This window comes from Petromyzon marinus, unplaced genomic scaffold (assembly GCF_048934315.1).
Source record: "Petromyzon marinus isolate PM22_M1 ecotype Great Lakes invasive population unplaced genomic scaffold, UKy_Petmar_22M1.pri1.0 PM_G_Scaffold_47, whole genome shotgun sequence".
In the NCBI taxonomy this organism is placed as follows: Eukaryota; Metazoa; Chordata; class Hyperoartia; order Petromyzontiformes; family Petromyzontidae; genus Petromyzon; species Petromyzon marinus.
The window spans coordinates 491305-514687 of record NW_027422999.1 but is presented as its reverse complement, the minus strand read 5'-3'; the positions used below and the strand labels follow the sequence as shown (position 1 = coordinate 514687).

Here is a 23383-nt window from a genome sequence, read left to right as displayed (position 1 = left end):
GCTAGTGGTGAGACCCTGGGAGCCCCCGGGTCCCGACGTCCTTGTAAGGGCCGGGACCGAGCGAGACAGTGGTCGAGACCCGTACCTTGGCTGGGTCGGGTTAGTGTAGCCTCCCCTAGGTCACGGTTAGCCGGAGGCGAGAGAGCCCGTGGTCCCAGTGATAGGCCACGCTTGTCCGGGGGCCGTACCACCCCCAGGTAGCGGGTTAAGGGGCCGTTACCCCTTTGTGTTAGGGACCGCTACTATTGCTGTTACCGTTGTCGTTAAATCAACGTGTTGCCTCTACACGCCGTCTCCAATCTCCCTGCACCCACTACACGCGCAGCGTTTGTTTCACGTCTCGTGCGGTCACTGTGGTAAGAAACTTGCTTGGCTTTGATTCCCAGACAATTCGTAATGGTAAAGAAATTTAATAATAATAGAATACGACGTTTCGATTGCAACACAAGCGACCATCATCAGGTACAAATGAATGAGAACAAACATAGTAAACTTGGAAATATAATGCAATATAACACAGAGTCGGCCAACAAAACAATCAACGCCCCACCTGGTTGATTACGTTCTTCCAACGATTGATAAATTTGAGAGAGACAAAACATAGACACGGGGACACACAAGCAGAGAGAGAGAGAGACAACACAGAAACACACAGAGACACACAACATAGACACACAGACAGACACACAAGCAGAGAGAGACAACACAGAAACACACAGAGACACACAACATAGACACACAGACAGACACACAAGCAGAGAGAGAGACTCACACAGAGACAAACAGAGAGAGACACGCAGCAAAGACACACAGACACACAAGCATAGAGAGACTCACACAGAGACAAACAGAGAGAGACACACAACATAGACACACAGACAGACACACAGAGAGAGACAACACAGAGACACACAGAGTAACACACAGCATAGACACACAGACACACAAGCAGAGAGACTCACACAGAGACAAACAGAGAGAGACACACACAACATAGACACACAGACAGACACACAAGCAGAGAGAGACTCACAAAGAGACACACAGGGAGTGACACAACATAGACAGACAGACACACAGAGAGAGACTCACACAGAGACAAACAGAGAGAGACACACAACATAGACACAGAGACAGACACACAGGCAGAGAGAGACAACACAGAGACAAACAGAGAGAGACACACAGAGACACACAGAGCGACACACACAACATAGACACACAGACAGACACACAAGCAGAGAGAGACTCACACAGAGACACAGAGAGTGACACACAACATAGACACAGAGACAGACACACAAGCAGAGAGAGAGACTCACACAGAGACAAACAGAGAGTGACACACAACATAGACAGACAGACACACACAGAGAGAGACTCACACAGAGACAGAGAGAGACAATTTAATAGCTCTTAAAACCCCTCCCACCGCTCCTGCAGTCTAAACACAACAAGACTCCCAAGTCCTCTGGTGACATCAAAAATGATTTAATAACGAGACGATCAAACGAGCCACAGAGCGAAGCCTCGGCCCTACGCGTTGGGCCTTGCGTGGCCCATTAATGGGCACTCGACTCGAATGTGCGGACGTTTCATTGACTGAACGCAACATTGAAAGCAGCCTTGAGAATCTTCACTTGAAGCTTTCGTGGCAACTGCAGGGATCCACGCTCTCAAAGTCATCACGTGGTAGGTGTATAAAATACATCACCACGTTTCCATCGCGACACAAGCGACCGTCATCAGGCGGAACAGGTACAGTTCAACTGATGGGGGGGTCGCTTGTGTTGCGACAGAAACGTCGTGATTTATTTTATTTTGTCCCTACGTCACTTGACCGAAAGAACCTTGAAGAAGGTTCTTGGTTCTTTCGGTAAAGTCACCACGTAGAAGGGAAACAATGAAATAATATAAATATAAAACAATAAAAATTCTCACGACGTTTCGACTGCAACACGAGCAATAATCATCGGGTGTGAAAACCACAGCAAGAAAATTTGAAAAAGGGGCGTTTTTTAACGTTAGCACCACGGAAAGATTACAGAACAGTCTTAAAACTTCACTTCCTTCACTTTCCAAGTCTGACATCATACGCCTTCAAACCACCACACTGATAATTATTAACGAACCCTTTCACATTCCGGAAACCCCCCCCAAAAAAGGCTGCTCTATGGGTGGAGGGCGGTGACCAAGTGAAATTGCCCTCCCCGTGCCTCCCTGCGCGAAAAAACGAACGCCGAACGCTCGCCAGCGACCTCGGCACGGGAGAGGGGACGGGTCAATCAACGAACTCGCCCCGACTTGTCGAAGCCACGGGCGGTCGGGATCCCTGGCGGTCGTTTCTCTCTCCTCCTCCTTCGCCCGGCCGTCCGCCTAAACCACGAAGGCCCGGAGCGACGTCTTCACGGCGACGCGGCACACGGGACACCGGCTCAGGGAGAGGGCGCAGTGGCCGCACGTGGCCACGTGTCTGCATGGCACGAACATCGTGGACACCTCGCGCTCCATGCACACCTTGCAGGACAGCCGCTCTTCCAGCTTGTCCAGAAGCTCCTCAGTCGATGGCACTGCTGTGGACAAAAGCGCGCGCAGACGCACGCGGAGACGCACGCGGAGACACACGCGGAGACACACAGAGACACACACGTGCAGACACACAGAGACGCACAGAGACACACAGACACACGTGCAGACACACAGAGACACACGGAGACACACAGAGACACACAGAGACGCACGGAGACACACGCGCGCACGCACAGACGCAAGCGCACACACACACACAGACGCACACACACGGGCACACCCCCACACACTTTCACCGGTTTCAAAAAGTGATGGTCGATCATCACCAGACTGCTTACATATGGGGCGCAAAGTTGGCGAGATGTTGACCACCTCGTCTGATATACATGAGGTCGTGACTCTCACCTGTATCAGACTCTCACCTGTATCAGTCTCTCACCTGTATCAGGCCCTCACCTGTATCAGACCCTCACCTGTATCAGACCCTCACCTGTATCAGACCCTCACCTGTATCAGACTCTCACCTGTATCAGTCTCTCACCTGTATCAGACCCTCACCTGTATCAGACCCTCACCTGTATCAGACCCTCACCTGTATCAGACTCTCACCTGTATCAGACCCTCACCTGTATCAGACTCTCACCTGTATCAGACCCTCACCTGTATCAGACCATCACCTGTATCAGACTCTCACCTGTATCAGACCCTCACCTGTATCAGACTCTCACCTGTATCAGTCTCTCACCTGTATCAGACCCTCACCTGTATCAGACCCTCACCTGTATCAGACCCTCACCTGTATCAGACTCTCACCTGTATCAGACCCTCACCTGTATCAGACTCTCACCTGTATCAGACCCTCACCTGTATCAGACCATCACCTGTATCAGACTCTCACCTGTATCAGTCTCTCACCTGTATCAGACCCTCACCTGTATCAGACCCTCACCTGTATCAGACCCTCACCTGTATCAGACCTTCACCTGTATCAGGTGAGGGTCTGATACAGTGCGCAGGGATCCGTCGTCTTACCGTGCTCAATCTCCGCGGTTGTACTCTGCGGCGTCTGTCCCGGTAGCGGAGCCTTTGAACCGACAAATAAAGATGAACATCGTCGCGTGTAAGAATCATCGCCGGTGTCACGCAGAAGAACCGAAAAAAATGGATAAGTTACGCAGGCGACGACCGCTCGCGTTGAAAACGATCGCGACTTTTTGCACCGTCACTCTGCGCTCGATTTGCAATCGGCGTGTCGGCAAACCAAACGGAACGACAAGAGCCGGCTCTCGATTGTCGCCGCTAACGACGGGGGGCAGGGCAGCTGCAGACGGCTCTAAATCGCGCAGCATCCAAAAAGATAAAATAAAAAAAAATTCCGTGGATCTCTACGCCAAAAACACCGATTATCCCCATAGTTATATATATAGTTATATAGTGCATTCAATCTGGCTGTTGCCTGATGAAGCTCGTTGTTGTTGTAATTACTGGTGAAACGTCGTACTCAGATTCTAAATGTTGTGGCTTGGCTCTCCAACACACCGGTGTGAGCTGTACTAGTATTATACACTATACACTACTATACTATTATACACTACTATACTATACACTACACTATACACTACACTACTACACTATACACTACTATACACTATACACTACTACACTATTATACACTACTATACTATACACTACTATACACTACTACACTATGCATTATTACACTATACACTACTACACTATACACTATTATACACTATACACTACTATACTATACACAACTATACTATACACTACACTACTATACACTACTACACTATGCACTACTACACTATACACTACTATACTATACACACTACTATATTTACAATAAGCATATTGGTAATAAAACCACATTATTTTTGTATTTTTACCCCTGAATGATGAACAACATTTCAAGCTGCCTGCGAAGTTTAAGTTTGAGTCTATTTGTGTTCAAGACCGCTGATAAACTCCATCAAGAGACGAGGCTGGTCTCGTCTGTTCAACGACCGGAGTTGACCAAGGTCAACGTTAAAAAACTAAACAAAAAATCGTACGTGCGGCGTGTTCGCACGCCGGCGTTAAACTCGATTCTCCTGCGAAACCAAAAGTTGGCGAGAAAATGTTTTGTTACCGGTGGCCGCGTCGACCCGCGGACGAAAGCTTCCCCCTTCTGTCGTCCAACAAACACGCAGCTGTTCAGCAAACGACGCGGGAAGAGAGGCGGGGGGAGGGGGGTCATTATTTTACGCCGGCTGGGTACAATGTGGTGGATGTATTGGGGAGCACGTCACCATTATTATTATTTATATTATGATCTTATAGTGAGATGGTTGTATTGGGGAACACATTATATCTATTATTTTATCGCGTTTATTATGATTTTGTTATTATCTTATAATGCGTTGGATGTATCAGGGAACACATCATTATTATATAATGCGATGGATGTGTTGGGGAACACATAATTATTTAATATTTACAGTGAGGGAAAAAAGTATTTGATCCCCTGCTGATTTTGTACGTTTGCCCACTGACAAAGAAATTATCAGTCTATAATTTTAATGGTAGGTTTATTTGAACAGTGAGAGACAGAATAACAACAACAAATCCAGAAAAACGCATGTCAAAAATGTTATGAATTGATTTGCATTTTAATGAGGGTGCCTCTGCGGATGTGTATGCTTTAACTTTTAACATAGCTATTTCTGTGACCAGTCACAAGCTAATCATTCAGCCTTTTCAATGCTAAATTTTATGCTAATTCCTTCGTCAAGGCTCTTTGTTCCTCTCACACAGCTTAAAATCCGTGATCTGAACGTGGCTCTCTCACTCCAGCGCTGTCCTACCAGACAGTCTCGCTCCCTTCACCTGATGAAGGCCGCTTGTGTTGTGGCCGAAACGTCGTGAGAATATTATTGTGTTATTTTATTTTATCAATTTATTATTTTATTCTCATTCTACGTGACTTTACCGAAAGAACCAAAGAAAATGTCATCACAATCATAATGATTTAAACCAGCTTCACCTGTTAATCATAAACATCATTGCCACTGTTACGTCACCACCATGCCTATTGCCACCTCTACCACATTCACCACCAATATCCCCACTGCCACTACCACCACCATCACAACAACAACCGCCATTCGCCACTAAGTGGCGGTGATATCACCACGACGCTTGTGCCAGGCTATGTGCACCTTGAGGCCACGTGAAGTGTCGAACGCCCACTGGGAGGCGGTCACAGGGCAAACCCAGGTGCCACGGGTCAACTGAGACGACTGGCTGATGCACCACCTGTGCCCCCTACTGTGCCAACTTGCTGTGTTTTAGCCACCCGGCACTCAGCTTATTGTGAGTGTCGCTCCTCCGCCCTCCGTTGTTGTTGGAGGGCGGTTGCCTCCAACTGCCCAGTAGCGTCCTTCACGAGCCTCCTCCACAGAGGCCGATCTTGACACTGGCAAGTCCGCTCAGCTCCACATCCTCCTGTACCACATCACTCCATCTCTTCTCTAGCCCGTGCCGTGCCTGTTTAATCTCCCTCGATCCGGCCGAACAAAATCAGTTTCGGCATGCGGTGGCTGGGCATGCGGGCTCCATGACCCAGCTATATGCCGGAGGAGCTCACCGATGGGACTTTGTCTAGATCTTTCGAGGATATGTGAGCTCCTCACACAATCCAGCCTGCCTGGTTAAACCCAGGATGAATCGTAGGCAGGCCAGCCTAAATGTTTTTAACCGGTGAAGATGTTCCATTCGGGGGGTCGACGTTTCGCAAGCGGAGAGAAGGGAGGGAATGACTGTGGCCGAGAAGACCTGAAGCTTCGTGCAGAGCAACAGACCAGGTAGCTTCCACACGGTGTTACGCAACCGATGAAAAGACATTGCCGCTCGAATGATTCAGAGTGAGACCTCTGCTGTCAAACCGGAGCTGGTCATGAACACACTGCCCAGGTATGGGTAAACTCTCCACTCTCTCCACAACTGCCCCATCACCAATTGAGAGTTGTGGGGGTTGAGTGTCCGATGGTACAAAATACCCCGGCGGGCGCTATCACTATCACACCCCCATCACCACCGCGCCCGTCTGTGCCCGTCCGTACGCCGCACCTGGTGGGGATCCCTCAGCCATGGAGCCCTGGAAAACGGGCGTGGCGAACTCGGGCCGGTTGTCGTTCATGTCGATGACGTTGATGACGAGCTTCACGGGGTTCTCCACCGGATGCCCCTTCATGTCCACCGCGTGGCCCTTGAGCTGCAGCGGGCACGCCACGCACACGCCACGCACACGCAACGCACACGCAACGCACATGCAACGTGCGGCACACGCAAGAAAGCGCGTGGGGACTGGTCGTTGTTCGGCGCCCTGGTTCTCATCGCCATTGGTGCTGCCCTGGGCTGCCCCTGGGTCCCAGTCATTGGTGCTGCCCTGGGCTGCCCCTGGGTCCCAGTCATTGGTGCTGCCCCCGATTGCCCTGGGCTGCCCCTGGGTCCCAGTCATTGATGCCGCCCTGGGCTGCCCCTGGGTTCCAGTCATTGGTGCTGCCCCTGATTGCCCGGCCGTGTAAACGTCGCCACTCTGGAGACAAAAGCGTGGGTGGGGTTGCTGGCCACCCACCCCGTCATGCACAAATGTTGGCCTTTATGCGGTGCTCGCTAACAGCACTTGCCTCAACCGTCTACGACGCGCTATACAAGGGATCCTTTGTCCCTGCGTCTCGTCGTTGTTGTTGTGGTGGTGTTGGGATGTTTAGAGTTGGCCAAACATCCCTCTAGAGCGGCGGTTCTCTAAGGGTAGTACCTGGACCACCGGCGGTCCGGGACGGTACTCCTGGAGGTCCGCTGGGCTGCGATGCTAATTGCAGGTTGATCCGCAAATGTTTACGCCTTTTGTTTCGGACATTAATAGTTTACTCATGATATTTAAAATTGAAAAATAAAATTAAGTAAACCACCCCGATTAAAACTACCCGAACCCTGAGATCTAAACCGTTATAGCTGCGTTAACGTTCTTTTAATGTTCCGGTAATATGAATATAATTGAGTAATATTGGTATTTAGAGAAGTGAATGGTTTGTGTCACCAGGGGCGGGAGGGGGTTGCACCACGTAAATGTTTACACTGACCGAGTGGTCCGGGGGCCAGGAAATTTGAGAAAGCTCCGCAATAGAGGCCTGGACCTTACCACGCGAACACACACACACACACACACACGTGTGTGTGTGTGTGCTCGCTAACACACACGTGGACGTGCTCGCTAACACACACACGTGTGTGTGTGTGTGTTAGCGAGCACACACACGTGGGCGTGCTCGCTAACACACACGTGTGTGTGTGCTCGCTAACACACACGTGTGTTAGTGAGCACACACCCACGTGTGTGCTCACTAACACACACACGTGGGTGTGTGTTAGCGTGGGCGCCTCACCAGGTACTCTGCGATGAGCTCACGGTCCAGGGTCTTGGTGACCGAGAGGCGCCCGGTCACGGAGTTTACGACGAACACCCCCGTGGGGTTCTGGTCGGCGCCGGGCCCCACGATGCTGTAGCGGATTTTCCCGCGCGTGTTCGATTTGATCTGCGGGGGCGCACGCACACGGGGTAGGGGAGGCGGCAGTTGGCGGCGTTACGCTCCGCGCGATAGCCACGCTCGTACATCGCGTGAAAACGCGTACGCAAAGATATCCCGGATGGCCTTCAGCAGGCTGCCGGGGCAAGCGCGGTTGGCGAGCGGCAGCAAACGTGAAGGCTGGCGTGGCACACGAGGGGGTGCGATATGCGGTTACCAACACACCCGGCCGCCTTTATCTCCCCAGTGTGGAGATGGTTATACACCGCACCGTGTACTTAGTTGAGACCAAGTTCAGATAACTGTCACTGGGTGTTAGCCGTAAGTGGAAATCAAACTCACGTCTCCAGGTTCAGAGCGCAGTGTGTGCTAACCAATTGACCACCGCTCCCCCAACATATATACATGTACACATACACACAAAAATCACATGCTGATACATGGCATGCTAAATACACCACGAACCCCAAAGACACATACACCACATGCCACACACACACATTCACCCTCACACTCACCAACGCGTGACATTCACACACTGCTCAACAGGGGGTTGAACGTAGGCAGCAGGGCACCCGAGTTGGGAATCGAACCCAGGCCCCCCTTTCTTGCTGGTGGGGGAGGGGTGCCGGGGTAGAGGGGGCAAGGGGGGGGGGAAGAGTGCAGGGGGACCTTCACCTGCACCAGCCCCTTGGGGAAGGGCCCGCGGTCGTTCTCGGGGACGTTGATTGCCGGGATGAGCCAGCCGCGCTTCTGCCGGCGCCGCCTGCCGCTCCGCAGCCGGCGGAACGCGAGCACGCCGCCCTCTTCCGCCCCCGCGGCACCGACGCCCGCCTCCTCCTCCTCCTGGCGCTCCTCCTCCTCCTGGCGCTCCGTCTCCCGCTTGGACGTCCCCCCGTGCCTTCCCTGCGAGGCAAAGCGGCGGAGGCGACTCCGTTGGGACGACGCTAACGGTGCCGCGCGCGCCCCCCCCCCCTCTCTCACGCACTCCTCGCCGCTCTAAATCCAGCCGGGCCGCCCCCCCCGCCCCCCATTTCATCACGTGGGGGGGGGGGTAGCGCGGTCAACGTCACGAAGTTCACAAGCGACGTTGGTCGCGTTGGGCCACGCGTCGACGACACCGGCCAACCGTTCCCATTTGCCTCGGCCCCTGAACCTGAAGATTGCCGCGCGTGCCAAGTCGCTTACTTCACGTTTCCCCACGGTGGCGAGATGTTAACTACCTCGCCTGGTGTGCCGGAGGTCGTGGGTTCGATGCCGACGCTAACGGTGCCTGTGTATTTGGAGGTTGCGTGTTCTCCCCGTGGCCGTGTGGATTTTTCTCCGGTTCTTACAGGTTTTTACCTGCACATTTAGAGTCAACGTGCGCTTGGGAGTTGTTTGTGACGCTAAAGATGCCCACGTGATTAACCGCCTCATCGGGCTATCGTTTGTGGGCAGGACGCTTCTGAAAGCGAGCTACATAACCCAGTGGGGCTTTACCTGGTGAAATAAAACAAAAGTTTGAAATAGTTTAATTATACTCCGACCTCTAATCCGCAATTTCGAGGCGAAATTAATAACGGGCGTACCGTTAAGATGCTCATTTCACCCACGGCGATTCAATTTGCTTGGGGGTCCGATGGTGGGGGGTGTTCTTAACGACATAAATTTGGCCGGATCGTTGCGTGGCCTAAACCCGGAAAATAAACTCCGAATATCAACGCCAGCTGCGGATAAAAAGGTACGCTTTTTCTTTGGTTCTTTCGGTAAAGTCACCACCACGTAGAATGAGAATAAAATAATTAAAATTAATAAAATAACACAATAAAATTCCCACGTTTCAGCCACACCGCAAGTGGCCTTCTTCAGGTGAAAGGAACAGACCTGTCGGGACGACAGAGCTTCAAGTCGTCCCGACAGGTCTGTTCCTTCACCTGAAGGCCACTTGTGTTGTGGCCGAAACGTCGTGATAATTTTATCGTGTCATTTTATTAATTTATTATTTTATTCTCATTCTACGTGGTGACTTTACCGAAAGAACCAAAGAAGATGAATCCTTGCAGTCACGAAAGCTTTAAATCGAAAAATAAAAAGGTACACGTCAAAGTTAACGGCGAAGACGCGTCGCTCGCACCGTAACTGCGCTCACACAAGGCAGCAGTACCTCTACGTCATCTCAACCCTACCTCAAACGCTGCGTTCAGCCACTCCGGTTATACGGTTGGGGGCGGGGGGGGTCAGAGGTCGTGGACTCAACGCCTGCTGCTTATTAGGCACGGCGCAAAGCTGCGTGGTGCAGGAAGTGATCCGTTAAGGCCGCGTGGAGCGGGGGGGGGGGCATGGGAGGGGGGGGGGCAACAGCTGTGGTTGTGGCGGCGGTGGTGAGGGTGGCAGACGGAGGTGAGGACACTCGGACATTGTGCCAGCGAAGATTCCAAAGTGGCACCGTCACCCTCGCCACAGGTGCTGCTGGCAATGTTGGGGAGGGGGGGGGTGGTGAGGTGGGAGGTTGGTGAGGTGGGGGGGTGGTGGGGTGGGGGGGTGGTGAGGTGGGGGGGTGGTGAGGTGGGACGTTGGTGAGGTGGGGGGGTGGTGAGGTGGGACGTTGGTGAGGTGGGGGGGTGGTGAGGTGGGACGTTGGTGAGGTGGGGGGGTGGTGGGGTGGGAGGTTGGTGGGGTGGGAGGTTGGTGGGGTGGGGGGGTGGTGGGGTGGGGGGTTGGTGGGGTGGGGGGTTGGTGAGGTGGGGGGGTGGTGAGGTGGGGGGGTGGTGGGGTGGGAGGTTGGTGGGGTGGGGGGTTGGTGGGGTGGGGGGTGAGGTGGGGGGGTGGTGAGGTGGGGGGGTGGTGGGGTGGGGGGGTGGTGAGGTGGGGGGGTGGTGGGGTGGGAGGTTGGTGGGGTGGGGGGTTGGTGGGGTGGGGGGTTGGTGAGGTGGGGGGGTGGTGAGGTGGGGGGGTGGTGGGGTGGGGGGTGGGAGGTTGGTGGGGTGGTGGGGTGGGGGGGTGGTGGGGTGGGGGGGTGGTGGGGTGGGGGGTGGGAGGTTGGTGGGGTGGGAGGTTGGTGGGGGGGTGGTGAGGTGGGAGGTTGGTGGGGGGAAGCAGTGTAAGGGGTAGAGGGATGCGAGTGGGGGGGCTGACGAACGAGCTCGAAAAGGGGATGAAGGGGATGAGGAGGACGCGTTTGGGGGTGTGAGGCCCCGTTACCTGAGACTCGCGGCTTTGTTCCTCCGCTCTCACCGCGCCCAGCAGCAGCAGCAGCAGGGGTAGCAGCAGGACCCTGGGGTACAGCCCCCTCATTTCGGGGGTTCCGTCTTCGCGGGCGGCGGGGGGGGGGGTCCCTGAATCCCCTCAAGTTCGCCTCAGAGAAGGGAGCTCTCTCCCGTCTCAGCAAGGGGGTAGCGAGGGTGACTGCTGCTGCCGTTTGCGAGGTCCCCGATTCGTGCTGTGGGCGGTGTTGGCGAGAGGGTTGTTGCCTGATCTCGGGAAGGGATCCCCGTGGCTCCGGGGGTCTGGCTGCTGTCGGGGTCCCGGGCTCGCTGGGGACCTCTCAGCGACTACGCCCGCGGGAAAATGGCGCTGAGAGCTGGCGCGTGGGTGACGGAGAGGGGGGGGTGGGGCAGCAGCTGGCGTGACGTCACTTCCGGTGTGACAAATGGCACCTCCCATTACCTGCGGGGGAGGGGGGGGATGAAGGGCGGTGGTGGGGGTGGGGCAGCGCCTGGCGTGACGTCACTTCTCATGTGACGAACGGCACCGCCCATTACCTGCGGGGGAGGGGGGATAAAGGGCGGTGGTGGGGGTGGGGCAGCGCCTGGCGTGACGTCACTTCCCGTGTGACGAATGGCACCGCCCATTACCTAAGGGGGAGGGGGGGATAAAGGGCGGTGGTGGGGGCGTGTGTGTGTGCGTGAACGTGAGCGCGTGTGTGTGCGTGTGTGTGTGCGTGCGTGAGTGAGCGTGAGTGTGTGTGTGTGTGCGTGCGTGTGTGCGTGAGTGAGCGTGTGTGTGTGCGTGAACGTGAGCGCGTGTGTGTGTGCGTGCGTGAGTGAGCGTGTGTGTGTGCGTGTGTGTGTGTGCGTGTGTGCGTGAACGTGAGGGCGTGTGTGGGTGTGCGTGCGTGAGTGAGCGTGTGTGTGTGCGTGCGTGCGTGAGCGTGTGTGCGTGAACGTGAGCGCGTGTGTGTGCGTGTGTGTGTGCGTGTGTGCGTAAACGTGAGGGCGTGTGTGTGCGTGTGTGTGTGCGTGAGTGAGCGTGTGTGCGTGCGTGCGTGAGCGTGTGTGCGTGCGTGTGTGCGTGCATGTGTGCGTGTGTGTGCGTGAGTGAGCGTGAGCGTGTGTGCGTGCGTGTGTGCGTGAGTGAACGTGAGCGCGTGTGTGTGCGTGTGTGTGTGAGTGAGCGTGAGCGCGTGCGTGGGTGAGTGGGCGAGTGGGTGGGTGAGTAGGTGGGTGAGTGAGTGGGTGGGTGAGTGAGTGGGTGATTGAGTGGATACGTGAGCGAGTGAGTGGGTGGGTGAGTGGGTGGGTGGATGAGTGGGTAAGTGAGTGGGTAAGTGAGTGGGTGGGTGGCTGGGTCAGTGAGTGGGTGAGTGAGTGGGTGAGTGGGGGGACTCAACACTGCCTATAGACTCAACACTGCCACCTATAGACTCAACACTGCTACCCATAGACTCAACACTGCCCATAGACTCAACACTGCACCATAGACTCAACACTGCCCATAGACTCAACACTGCACCATAGACTCAACACTACCCATAGACTCAGCACTGCCTATAGACTCAACACTGCCCATAAACTCAGCACTGCCCATATACTCAACACGGCCCATAGACTAACACTGCCCAATTGCTCAACACTGCCCACCTCTCTCTCCCCGTGTCTCTTTCAATCCATGTCTCTCTCTACCCGTGTCTCTCTCTACCCGTGTCTCTCTCTACCCGTGTCTCTCTCTACCCGTGTCTCTCTCTACCCGTGTCTCTCTCTACCCGTGTCTCTCTCTACCCGTGTCTCTCTCTACCCGTGTCTCTCTCTCCCCGTGTCTCTCTCTCCCCGTGTCCCACCACCCCGTGTCTCCTCCAGCTCGTGCCGCTGTCTCTCCGCCCCCTGCTCTCTCGCTGTCCGACCGCGCCGATGTCTGCCGGGCGCTGTCCGCCCAGGGCTGTCCACTCTTGGCCATGCTGTCTCCGTGTGCCTGATAAGCGATGATCGTGTCGGCAGGCAAGCCCAGCCTGCGCTTGTACACACGCCTAGATAGACAGAGACACACAGTGAGTGAGACACAGACAGTGAGAGACAGAGACACAGACAGAGAGACAGACAAAGAGAGAGACACAGACAGAGAGACGCAGACAGACACCGTCAGAAAGACACGGAGACAAAGACACGGTCAGAGAGACACGGCGAGAGAGATGAGACAAAGACACAGCCAGCATCGTCATTAGCATGGGTGGGTGAGTAGGTGGGTGAGTGAGTGGGTGAGTGAGTAGATGGGTAGTCGATGAGTGAGTAGCTGTTGGGTGAGTTGCTGTGTGAGTAGGTGAGTGAGTAGGTGAGTGAGTGGCTGAGTGGGTGGCTGAGTAGGTGATTGAGTGGCTGAGTGAGTAGGAAACTGAGTGGGAGAGTGAATGTGAGAGAGTAGATGAGTGAGTGGCTGGGTGAGTGAGTGACTGAGCGAGTGGGTGAGTGAGCGAGCGAGTGGTTGAGTGAGTGAGCGAGTGGTTGAGTGAGCGAGCGAGTGGGTGAGTGAGCGAGCGAGCAAGTAGGTGAGTGAATGGCTGAGTGAGTGGCTGAGTGAGCAATTGGGTGAGCGAGTGGGTGAGTGAATGAGTGGCTGAGTTGGTATATGAGTATGTGAGTGGGTGGGTGAGTATATGGGTTAGTTGGTGAGTGAGTAGGTGATTGAGTGGGTGAGTAGATGAGTGGGTGTAGGTGAGTGAGTGGGCGAGTGAGTAGGTGGGTGGTCGGTGAGTGAGTAGGTGGCTGAGTAGGTGGGTGAGTAGTGGGTGATTAGGTGACTAGGTGGGTGAGTAGGTGAGTGAGTAGGTGAGTTGGTGAGTATGTGAGTTGGTATGTGAGTTGGATGTGTCAGTAGGTGAGCGTCTCGCTCACCCGATGGTAATGACGGCCTCGCTGCTGTCAGCGTTGGAGGTCCACAGGGCGATGCGGTCTCCCTTGTGTTCTCTGGTGTGTTACAAAATTATATGACTCTGAAAAGGCCTTCCTGCACAGAGTGCACTTGAAGGGTTTCTCTCCTGTGTCCTCTGGTGTTTTTGAAGATGTGGTGACTGTGCAAACTCTGTGTGTACACTGTGTGTCCACTCTGTGTGTGTATACTGTGTGTGTGTACACTGTGTGTCCACTCTGTGTGTACACTGTGTGTGTACACTGTGTGTGTGTACACTGTTTGTATACACTGTGTGTGTGTACACTGTGTGTCCACTCTGTGTGTGTATACTGTGTGTGTGTACACTGTTTGTATATACTGTGTGTGTGTACACTGTGTGTCCACTCTGTGTGTGTACACTGTGCATACACTGTGTATACAGTGTGTGTGTGTACACTGTGTGTGTACACTGTGTATACTGTGTGTGTACACAATGTGTGTGTGTACACTGTGTGTGTGTAGTAGGGGGCACAGGTGGTGCATTGGTCAGTCATCTCAGTCAGTCGACCCATGGCATCTTTTCATCAATTTATTTTAAATTTATTATTTTTAATTATTTGTATTATTACAATTTTAATTTATTATTTGTTTTCTATCTACGTGACTTTACCGAAAGAACCAGGAACATGGTAGCGCATTCTCTATTTCTTGCAGAGGTTCAAGGTTCAAATCCGACAGGCATATCTGGCTACCCCAGTAACATTCACCACAACATGCGCAGTCTGCTTAACAGCGGATGTCAAACAAACCACTGTCACTTACAACGCACATTGCATGTTGGTGTCACGGTCAAAATTGTGGCAATTCCAGTAACACTATCCAGAAACTCCACAAGGGAGATGACGCGTCAATGATCGCCCCTTACCGACAGACTCATGTCCACGTGCAGACCGGTGCAGGGCCACCTTGTGCCACACAGGGGCAGCTGCCACTAGGGGGCGACCTTCCATTGTTTGAGATGAGGTTCGATACGAAACACCGAGTTGCTGAGGCAATAAGGCAAGCGATTTATGATACCAGCCGCTCCTCCTGGGCAGGTTCGGTTACGTACGGTGCGAAATAAGTTCCAGATACACACACAGAGACTCACACAGATACACACACACACAGACTCACACAGATACACACACAGAGACTCACACAGAGACTCACACAGATACACACACAGAGACTCACACAGATACACACACAGATACACACACAGAGACTCACACAGATACACACACAGACACAGATACACACACAGAGACTCACACAGAGACTCACACAGAGACTCACACATATACACACACAGACACAGATACACACACTCACACAGATACACACACAGAGACTCACACAGATACACACACAGAGACTCACACAGAGACCCATAGATTAACACGGTTGGCTAGGTATGGTGCGAAATAAGTTATATACACAGAGACCCATGGATTAACACGGTTGGCTAGGTATGGTGCGAAAGAAGTTATATACACACAGAGACCCATGGATTAACACGGTTGGCTAGGTATGGTGCGAAAGTTACAGATAAACAAGTTTGAGTCGCGGGCCGTGGAAGTTGACCGGGGGCGTGTTGCTACTGACAGTCGTTGAATACGGTTGGATAGACGCTGATAGAGAGACACACACACAGACAAGACAGGCGGACAGACACAGACAAGAGGAACACAGAGACGACAGAGAGACACAGGCAGAAAGAAACACAGAGGCAAACAGATGACACAGACGGACAGAGAGATGTTGAATCGAACACACTGAACTTGCTCCATTGAAAGAGATTCCTCCATCTTCGCAATGCCCGGAAGTCGTTCTTATTTTTATTGATTTAATTGCGTGTGGTGTGTATGTGCAAGCAATGTGGGATATCGATGTACACAGATATGAACAAGATCAGCAGATAAGACGTCTTTAATTTAATCGGTCTCTCCACTAAACAAAGGAATGTTGAACACGAAATATAAATCCCACGGCCTTCCTGCGAGTCCATAATTACTGCAGCATTGCTTCAGTGCAAGCCAACTGTGGACCGGTTTTGGTGGACACTGTCTGTGTGTACACTATGTGTGTGTACACTGTGTGTGTGTACACTGTGTGTGTGTGTACACTGTGTGTGTGTACACTGTGTGTGTGTACACTGTGTGTGCAAGCCAACTGTGGACCGGTTTTGGTGGACAATGTCTCAACAGCAGTGGGGCTTGCTTCAAGCCATGGTTGTGAACATCCAGACGTTAATCAGCAAGGAGCATTTCTAGTCAAAGTTCGACAAAATCTACGTCAACACGTAAGACAAAATTATAATTCGTGTTGTAGAGAATGTATCTCCTCCAGATGCTTCCTGAAACACAAAAATACCTTTTGATCTGTATCACAAGAACAACGGGTCTCACCTGAGATATCTGTACAGGTTACTTCCAAAACATACACACACTTTGTCCTAACATCACTTATTCAATCAGTTTAACACGTAGGTTTTCGCGACCAATAGTGCGGCCTGGAAGCGTATTATTAAATAATACACATTACAATTCCTTATAGGGGAAACACATACTAATTAACGGATTACTAACATAGCATATAATCACTAACACACATTATAACTAATTACTAATCTACAACTCATTACTAATCATAACCATTGACTGATTACTAATCGATTATATAATTACAATACCCCCCCCTCCGCCTCTAATCACTGCACCTGATATGAGTTAAATAATGACGTCACCCTGCTGCCCTATATAAAACCGGGAGCAAGCGAGGGCTTTACCATTCTGGTGAATTGCCCGATGATGCTGGATGTATTTACCAGCGAAACGTCGTACTCAAACTGTAAATGTTGTGGATTCACTCTTCAACACACCGGTGGGCTAAAGTAGTGACCTATTTGTCTTTTGTCAACGTGACACTTTTTTGCTGATTGGCCGTGTCGGGTGGTGGAGGGTTACGACACATTTATAAATAACACTTATTCAATGTTTGACCCTTATAAAAAAAAGTGATGCATGTACACACAAAATCAGACAAGTGTTCATTCTAAAATATTGACAGGAGTTTTAACAAAATTTCATTACTGCAGTGAAATATACTGCATCAGATAACATCTGATTAAGCAATTAAAAAAATATATGCACCGTCTGCTTAACAGTGGATGTAAAACATACTATTGTAGTGTCATTCAAAACGAGTAGGCCATTGCATGCTGGCGAATTCTAAACATTAGCGACAAATTACAAAACTGAGATGAAACATCAATCATCGCCCGCTACTGCAGGCTCTTGTTCATATACTCTTTAGTTCTTTCAGTAAAGTCACGTAGGTAGAAAAAATAATAATATATCACGACGTGAATGCTTGGGGGCTTCTTGGCTCTCGCTCCTGGTCAGAGATCTCCCCAATCCACAGGTCCACAAAGACTGGCCGCTCCCTCTTACTCTGCAGGTTGAACCTAGGAACTGAGTGTTCAACTTCGCATTCTTGTCATTAAAGGCCTGTGACAAAGGTGCATCTATTGGAGCGACATCGTCTCAGGCTTACACATCTACCAGGTCTCCACTTTACTTTGGATTGTCTCGGAGGAAGTCCACCCACACCTCCACTTCCACAAACTGCTGGGAGTTGCCTCGCTCTGCCTCACAGTCAGAATTCTCCTCCTGCTTCACGTTGCCTCCATCGATGTGAAGGTCCGATTTTGGAGTTGAATCTTCATCTTCACATTTCACCTTCACTTCTTCGCTATTCACCATCACTTCTTCCCTCTTCACCATCACTTCTTCCCTCTTCACCATCACTTCTTCCCTCTTCACCATCACCTCTTCATATTTCACCTTGATACCTTTAAAAGTGTCCAAGCTGGGATTTTCTTCCGGTTCGTGTTTCACGAGGGATGGGCATATTGTGGCACTTTGACTTTCACAAGCTGATTTCAGACTCCACTCCTTGCAGATCTTCTGATGCTTCTGTGTTCTCTGGTGTACTTGAAGATTTTCTGAATGTGCAAACGCCTTCCCGCAGAGTGCATCTGAAGGGTTTCTCTCCCGTGTGTGTTCTCTGGTGTACTTTAAGATGTGATGACTGTCGAAACGCCATCCCACACAGAGTGCACCTGAAGAGTTTCTCTCCCGTGTGTGTTCTCTGGTGTACTTTAAGATGTGATGACTGTGAAAACGCCTTCCAGCACAGAGTGCACTTGAAGGGTTTCTCTCCCGTGTGTTTTCTCTGGTGTACTTTAAGATATGATGAATGTGCAAACATCATCCCGCACAAAAAGCACCTGAAGGGTTTCTCTCCTGTGTGTATTCTCTGGTGTTTTTTAAGAGCAGATGGCCGTGGAAATGCCTTCCCACACACACTGCACTTGAAGGGTTTCTCTCCCGTGTGTGTTCTCTGGTGTTTTTTAAGAGAAGATGAATCTGAAAATGTCTTCCCACACACACTGCACCTGAAGGGTTTCTCTCCCGTGTGTGTACTCTGGTGTCTTTGCAGATTTGATGACTGTGAAAATGCCTTCCTGCACATCGTGCACCTGAAGGGTTTCTCTCCCGTGTGTGTTCTCTGGTGGGTCTGAAGAGTTGATGGCCATGTAAATGCCTTGTCACACACAGTGCACTTGAAGGGTTTCTCTCCCGTGTGTGTTCGCTGGTGTCTTTCAAGAACTGATGGCCATGCAAATGAAATGTCACACACAGTGCACTTGAATGGTTTCTCTCCTGTGTGTGTTCTCTGGTGGGTCTCAAGAACTGATGACCATGCAAATGCCGTGTCACACACAGTGCACTTGAAGGGTTTCTCTCCTGTGTGAGTTCTCTGGTGCTGTGTCAAATTTCCAGTCCGATCCGTGCTGTATGCATGCTGGTCGCATTGTTGACTTGTCGTACCGAGCTGCTGTGCTGACTGCCTTTGCTCCATCAGACCAGCGTCAGCTGCAGACAGAAAAAAATAATATCCACACCATCTACACGTCAGTATCGAGGCACAAAGGAATGCATATATACAGTCACATGTGACTTAAACGTCTATACTTATTCATATATTCATGATGTAGTGAAAAAGTGTTCCAAATTCATCACACGGGCTGTGATGGCACACAGTGAGAGGGCAAATGGTTATAAACATGTCTGGAAGCCCTCGTATCTTCAAAATGAATGTTAACCCAAAACTCTAAGCACACAATTTCGGCTGTCTGGCTACAAAAGGAATATTTATAAGAGCTAAATTCAGCTGACATAGCAAATGGTGTTGAAAACAATACTATTTGTGTTATGCTGAAATGCATGAATTAATGTTCAATCGCAACTCAGATGTCCTTGAATGCTGGGATGAACAGTTCCGACTTCAGCTGCATGTTTGTGCTGTGTTCACCTCCTGTTTCCATTCTTAGTAAGAGTTCCAGAGGAAAACAAAAATTAACTATTGTTTTGATATAATCTCCGTGTTCAATAGAGTTGATAGACTTTACTGCAAATACAACCTTTACACTGTCACACACTGGAGGTGGCGTGTCTAGAATCATGCCTGGCCACCTTCATCTGCTCAGCATTAATGCTTCCTCACTACACCAAGTAATTAATCGAGGATCAATTAACATAGCCGAGGCTAACTGGTGAGATGTTAACTGCCTCACCTGGTATACAGGAATTTCATTTTCTATCTACGTGACTTTACCGAAAGAACCAAGAATATCAATTCCTGCAGTCACCAAAGTTTTAAGTCAAAACATTCACACACGTTGACAAAGCCTCACCTTGTGTTGTTGTGGGCAGGTCGCTTCTGATAACAAGAGCGGTATAGCAGCTCAAGCGGGCTTGGCCTGCTAACAAAAGAAAATAAAAACTGCGTGAATATTTACAATAAAACAAAGTTACAAAGTGGCGAGCCGGGTGAAGACAAATTAAACTTAAGCGAGATAATTAAAGTGAACGCAATCAGGCGAGGGCAGGAGGCAAGGCCCCGCGTGGCTAGGCCCCGCGTTGTAAAGTTCCAACCTGGACATCGATTCCCATGCTCGCTGCTACTCAACTGACATCCCTACGAGAGAGAGGCTCTACCTTGGTAAACAACAACAACCACCACCACCACAACCACCACCACAACCGCAATGAGAATTTCTCACCTCGGATTCCAGTGCAGGAAGCTATCGCTTCCTCTTACCTCGTGACGTCACGCGGCAGCAGGTGACGTGACGTCACTTCCGGGGAACGAAACACGCTCCTCCCACAATGAGCGGCTCCGTAAATAAATAAATTAGAGAATGAATAAATTATGTTAATGTACCTCCCATATGTCGTGGGCAATGAACCCGTCGCAATAAACTCGCGACGGCTTTAACGAAGACATTATGTTAATGAGTTGCCGTCACTAGGCGTAGCTTTGCCCAAATAAGGATTGGCACTGGACCGCAATCGGCAGTGACCCAAGCGGAGGTGACGTCACGCTCAAGAGCGCGTGGAATACCTTGGTGACATGACGTCACTAGCGAGGTACACCTTCCCCTGGCGTTTCACGCCGATGAAGTAATGCTGAGTGGTGACGTCAAAGAGCGGGATTGGAGTTTAAGTTGATTTAGATTAATTTTACATTGCTCCCGCCCTTGGGTGCGTGGGCTCAGCTACAACAACGTGGACATTATTGTTTATACACTGTATGTATACACTGTGTGTGTACACTGTGTGTACACTGTGTGTGTGTATACACTGTGTGTGTATACTGTGTGTGTACACTATGTGTGTGTGTATATACTGTGTATGTACACTGTGTGTGTGTACACTGTGTGTGTACACTGTGTGTGTATGTGTACACTGTGTGTGTGTGTACACTGTGTGTATACACTGTGTGTGTGTACACTGTGTATACACTGTGTGTGTTTACTGTGTGTATACAATGTGTATACACTGTGTGTGTATACAGTGTATACACTGTGTGTATACACAGTGTGTACACTGTGTGTGTGTACACCGTGTGTGTACACTGTGTGTGTGTACACTGTGTGTGTGTGTACACTGTGTGTGTGTACACTGTGTGTGTGTGTACACTGTGTGTGTGTACACACTGTGTCTGTGTGTACACTGTGTGTGTGTACTGTGTGTATACACTGTTTGTGTGTACACTGTGTGTGTACACAATGTGTGTACACTGTGTGTGTACAATGTGTGTGTACACTGTGTGTGTACACTGTGTGTGTGTACACTGTGGGGGGTACAGTCATCTCAGTCGACCAATGGGCATCTTTTCATCAATTTATTATTTCTCCAATTTTCTTGTTTTTGTTATTTTCTATCTACGTGACTTTACCGAAAGAAGCAAGACCATAAATGTTAACGAGCTGCACCACGCTGTGTGGGAGCTGCCTGGCCTGTCGCTCCGCACGAAGCTGAGTGGAGCCTCTGCGTCGAAGTTCTGCGCCGGTGAGAAACTCTCTCAGGCTGACCCCCACCCCCACGCCTCCATGCAGATTGAGGCGAGCCGAGTGGTGGCACATTCTATTTTGACTCAAAACGTTCGCGACCACAGGAATTAACGTTCTTGTTTTTTTTCCGTCAAGTCACGTAAATTAAAATGTTACATTAAAGAAAAAAATAAATTGACGATTTAAATAATAAAAATAAACGCATTTTTTTTATTTTCTATTTATGTGACTTTACCGAAAGAACCAAGAATGTTGTAGCACATTCTCTATTTATTGCAGAGGTTCAAGGTTAAAATCCGACAGGCACACCTGGCTACCCCAGTAACATTCACCACAATATGCGCAGTCTGCTAAACGGCAGATGTAAAATATAACGTTGTGTCATTCACAACGCACAGGACATTGCATGTTGGTGTCACGGTCAAAATTGGGGCAATTCCAAACATTACACAGAAACTCCACAACGGAGACACGCACCCCCTGTACCAACGACGGACGCGCAGGGATAGACGCTCGATTACGTTGGAATCGATCTGCAGACGGCCAGCAGCTCCGTGTCGCCTTATCTCGATCCCGCAATCCCAAACAGGCGAAAGTCCGCATCGAACCGAACCCCCGGCAAGGCCGTCTACTTAACGACGAGAGAAAATTCCCACGAAATGTCCTTCTCAACGAAGCCTTCCGGATGTAAAATGAAATAAGCTTTTAATGAAGAAATAACAATCATCTAATTCAAAACACAACACGATTCAAAGATGTTTCATTTTAAAACTTCAAAACGGAGCACGAGGTGCTTGCGTGAATGCGTCCTTCGTGTGCAAATGTTGTGACTTTCCTGGCCGAAGGCCCTAAAATGCTTGGACCCTCATTGGTGCACAGCGTCTCAACAACAGCAGTGGGGTTTGCTTCAACCGATAGGTACGAATATCCAGACGTGAATCAGTAAAGGGAATTTATAGCCCTAGTTAGGCTAAATCGACGTCAACACGTAACACAAAACTACAATTCGTGTTGTAGAGAATGTACCTCCTCCTATACGTGTAACTTTTAAGTGGTATGCCTTGTAACTGATGAATGATCCGAGCGTGCTCCCTATTTCAAAGACAATGAGTTGCTCCAGAGGCAGACGCTTCGTGAAACACAAACGTACCCTTTGACCTGCATCACAAGAACAACGGGTCTCACCCGAGTTCTCTGTACAGGTTACTTCCAAGCAGACACACACTTTGTCCTAACATCACTTATTCAATGTTTGACCCCCAGACAAAATGTTACATGCACACGCACAATCAGACAAGTATTAATTCTAAATTATTGACAGGCTTTTTAACTAAATTGAATTACTGCAGTGAAATAGACTGCATCAGGTTACATCGTATTAACAAGAAGCTATTTTAAAAAAAATATGCGCCGTCTACTTAACAGTGTATGTACAACGTACTATTGTCATTTGCACGCTGGCGTCTTCGTCAAAATTGATAACATTCTAAACATTACCTACAAAGTCACGTAGAAGGGAAATAATAAGATAATCAAATAAAATTTTCACGACGTTTCGGCTTCTTGCGAACGTCGTGAGAATTTTATTTTATGTTTCATTTTTATTATCATATTATTTCCCTTCTACGTGACTTTACCGAAAGAACCAAGAGGATGAATCCCTGCAGTCACAAAAGCTTTAAATAGAAAAATTACCTACAAACTCCACAACTAAGAT

At 50.3% G+C, this 23383-nt stretch overlaps 2 protein-coding genes across 2 annotated transcripts; both read right to left on the bottom strand.

Annotated features, from left to right (window-relative positions):
- Nucleotides 1-394: 394 nt before the first annotated feature.
- On the bottom strand, nucleotides 395-6381 carry LOC142917363 (baculoviral IAP repeat-containing protein 7-B-like). Its single transcript, XM_076062000.1, has 3 exons — nucleotides 4682-6381; nucleotides 3562-3613; nucleotides 395-2573 (listed from the first exon to the last, which is right to left on the bottom strand). The coding sequence occupies exons 1-3, from the start codon at nucleotides 4787-4789 to the stop codon at nucleotides 2377-2379; spliced, it is 357 nt and encodes a 118-aa protein (XP_075918115.1). The 5' UTR covers nucleotides 4790-6381; the 3' UTR covers nucleotides 395-2376.
- A 229-nt stretch (nucleotides 6382-6610) lies between these two features.
- Nucleotides 6611-11711, bottom strand: LOC142917350 (cadherin-2-like). The gene is made up of 4 exons (XM_076061985.1): nucleotides 11304-11711; nucleotides 8799-9026; nucleotides 7980-8129; nucleotides 6611-6805 (listed from the first exon to the last, which is right to left on the bottom strand). Exons 1-4 carry the CDS (start codon nucleotides 11394-11396, stop codon nucleotides 6611-6613), a joined length of 666 nt encoding a protein of 221 aa, XP_075918100.1. The 5' UTR covers nucleotides 11397-11711.
- Nucleotides 11712-23383: the final 11672 nt, after the last annotated feature.

Coding starts and splice junctions, on each gene's coding strand:
- LOC142917363 (XM_076062000.1), bottom strand. CDS start 4,789: ATGACCCCCCTCCCCCCGCCTCTCTTCCCGCGTCGTTTGCTGAACAGC. Junction 3,614..4,681: donor GCGGGTCGACGCGGCCACCG/GTAACAAAACAT, acceptor GTCGGTTCAAAG/GCTCCGCTACCGGGACAGAC. Junction 2,574..3,561: donor AACCGCGGAGATTGAGCACG/GTAAGACGACGG, acceptor TTTTGTCCACAG/CAGTGCCATCGACTGAGGAG.
- LOC142917350 (XM_076061985.1), bottom strand. CDS start 11,396: ATGAGGGGGCTGTACCCCAGGGTCCTGCTGCTACCCCTGCTGCTGCTG. Junction 9,027..11,303: donor AACAAAGCCGCGAGTCTCAG/GTAACGGGGCCT, acceptor TTTGCCTCGCAG/GGAAGGCACGGGGGGACGTC. Junction 8,130..8,798: donor TCCCCAAGGGGCTGGTGCAG/GTGAAGGTCCCC, acceptor GCGCCCCCGCAG/ATCAAATCGAACACGCGCGG.